Source organism: Trachypithecus francoisi, unplaced genomic scaffold, assembly GCF_009764315.1.
Source record: "Trachypithecus francoisi isolate TF-2019V2 unplaced genomic scaffold, Tfra_2.0 Lachesis_group15, whole genome shotgun sequence".
Lineage (NCBI taxonomy): Eukaryota > Metazoa > Chordata > Mammalia > Primates > Cercopithecidae > Trachypithecus > Trachypithecus francoisi.
The window spans coordinates 4,231,438-4,233,863 of NW_022681460.1; the positions used below are offsets into that span (position 1 = coordinate 4,231,438).

At 50.8% G+C, this 2,426-nt stretch overlaps 1 protein-coding gene across 1 annotated transcript; it reads left to right on the top strand.

Moving 5' to 3' along the window:
• The first annotated feature begins 348 nt into the window (after window positions 1-348).
• On the top strand, window positions 349-2,203 carry LOC117098113 (guanine nucleotide-binding protein G(I)/G(S)/G(O) subunit gamma-5-like). The gene is made up of 2 exons (XM_033236581.1): window positions 349-498; window positions 1,958-2,203. The coding sequence occupies exons 1-2, from the start codon at window positions 349-351 to the stop codon at window positions 2,201-2,203; spliced, it is 396 nt and encodes a 131-aa protein (XP_033092472.1).
• Window positions 2,204-2,426: the final 223 nt, after the last annotated feature.

Consider the following 2,426-nt stretch of genomic DNA (forward strand, 5'->3'; position numbering starts at 1 on the left):
GAACTCCAGACCTCAAGTGATCCACCCCCCTCAGCCTCCTAAAGTGCTGGGATTATAGGCACAAGCCACGGCACCCAGCTAAAAATCATTTTATAAATCATAGAAGAGAAGAAGTGTCTTAAAAGGGAGGTTGTGAGAGGCTCAGAGACCTCTCAGGGTGGTTTTGGGATGAACATAGCATGCTGGATAATTTTACAGACTTGCTCATGTGATAGCCAGGGTTTGACTGCAGTTTTCCAACTTTTCATACAGACAAACTCTTTTCAGATATCAAGTGAGCAGAGCGTTGCTGGGCACATAGGAGGCGCTCAATAAAGATTCCTTGAATGAAAGAAGGATTCGGGGTGAATGACCGATGCTCCCCCAGAGAGGCAGCTGGAGTTCCCTGGAAGTGTGCACTGTGGTTCTGGGGCCCCAGAGTTTGACCAAGAGATACGAGGAGGGGGCAACAGGGACTTGCTGGGAAAAGTCTCTCTTCTTCTGACAGCTCCCTCTGATGTGAGCAACCCTGGCCACCTGCCTGAGCTGGAGCAGGAGCCATCCCAGTAGGAGAGCCCAGGACAGTCAGAAGTGGGTCTGGGATTTGGCAGCTGTTCACAGATTGAAGTTCCCAACACACCCACCTAATGGTCCCTCCCTTCTCGTGCTAAGGCTTCTCTGTGGGCAGAAGGAACAAGCCCATAGAACTTGTCTCTTGAGCATGGGAGGAAGAAACTGAACCCACTGCCCATTTTGTAAAAGGAAATTGAGACCAGCATTCATTTCCAAGAGACCGCTAGATGACTCTGGAAGCGTCGAGAAGAGTGGCCTTTCCTTTCCGCCATGGGGAACCTCCTTCCTGCCTGCCCTAGGATCTCAGGCCCTGTGCATGGGGTTGTAAGGAATTCCTAATTACCTGTGAGCTCTCAGGTGACAGGTGACACCTCACAGCTCCCAAGAGAACAAGTCTCCTGCTGACTCTGAGTGCTGTGCACCTGCTGACAGTCGGGTCTGAGCCACATGTGTGCCGCTTCTTTCGAGGAAGTCAAGTTGAGCCGCCAAGTTGTAAGGCTGGCTTTGTCTCTGGCTCGTCTTTTTTTTTGTTAGGCCATTTGTCAGCAACTCATGTGGGCCCTCCTTGCAGAGACACGCAGGGAAAGCCATCGATTGGCTCTGCACATTTCTTTCTGGACATGAACCACACTGCCATACCTGCCTCCACCTCTCTCCCACTCTCCTCCCACTTCTCACCACACCTATGCCTACCCAGGCCCAGGCCAGGCTCGCCTCTTGTGGGATTCATTGTCTTCGCTGCCCCTTCTCCCCAATGCACACCAAGTAGTCTTGTCCTAGGACAAGGGCTGGAGCAATTGCAGGCTTCAGTTGTCTCCTGCTGTGTAACAGCAGGCCCGGAAGCCTGGTGGCGACAGACAACAGCGCTGTGTATTGAAGGGGAGGCTGGGGCTCAAAGGGAGGGTCTTTTCTCCCAGGGCTCAATCATGGGGCACCCTCTGCTGTGAGCTGGGTGGACTCGACTATGTCAAGACGGCTTCAGAGGGCCTCTGGCCGCTTCCCTCCCTCCCCCCTTTCACCTTCCTCCCCTTCTCTTTCTCTTTCTCTCTCTCTCCCTCTCTCCATCTCCCCACTCTGTCTCTCTCTTTCAGTCTGTGCATCTCTCTCCCTTTCCTTCTGTCTTTCTCCATCTCTCCCTGTCTCTGATCATCCCTCTGTCTGTCCCTCCCCATCCCTCTCTGACTTTCTTCAGTAACAAGGTCCTTAATTTGGAGGGAGGAGTCCTTCATCTTTCCTATGGAAGGGATATCTACGAATGTTTTCAGTAAGGATGGAAGGGAAAAAAAGCTATGGTAACGCCAGGTCTAGGATGCTAGGAATAAGAATTTCTGCCTGCTTTCAAAATGTCCCTCCCGTGGTAGGAATGTGAGAATGCTCTCCAATGTCCGGCCCCTATGACCCACAGCCCAGCAACCCACGAATCGGCCCAGCCCTCACGTGCACCGTGTCCACTTCCTCCAGCGTCACCGCTATAAAGAAAGTGGTTCAACAGCTCCGGCTGGAGGCTGGGCTCAACCGCATGAAAGTTTTCCAGGCAGCTGCAGACTTTAAACAATTCTGTCTGCAGAATGCTCAACATGACCCTCTGCTGACTGGAACATCTCCAAATACAAATCCCTTCAGACCCCAGAAATTCTGTTCCTTTTTGTAGTAAAATGAAAGGTTTCCCAAACCACTTCTTATGATCCAGTGAATATTCGAAAGAGAGCTAAATTTGAAGCCTGTACAAAAGCTGACCCCTGTAACACGTGCCATAATTCACAAACATCTCTTTTGGTCAGTCCTTAACACCTACCTCTCTGAATTTCCATGAACTTCTATTTCACAAAGGTAGTTGTTTTATATACACTGGCAGCAGCATACAATACAACTTA

Coding starts and splice junctions, on each gene's coding strand:
- LOC117098113 (XM_033236581.1), top strand. CDS start 349: ATGACCGATGCTCCCCCAGAGAGGCAGCTGGAGTTCCCTGGAAGTGTG. Junction 499..1,957: donor TTCTGACAGCTCCCTCTGAT/GTGAGCAACCCT, acceptor TATGACCCACAG/CCCAGCAACCCACGAATCGG.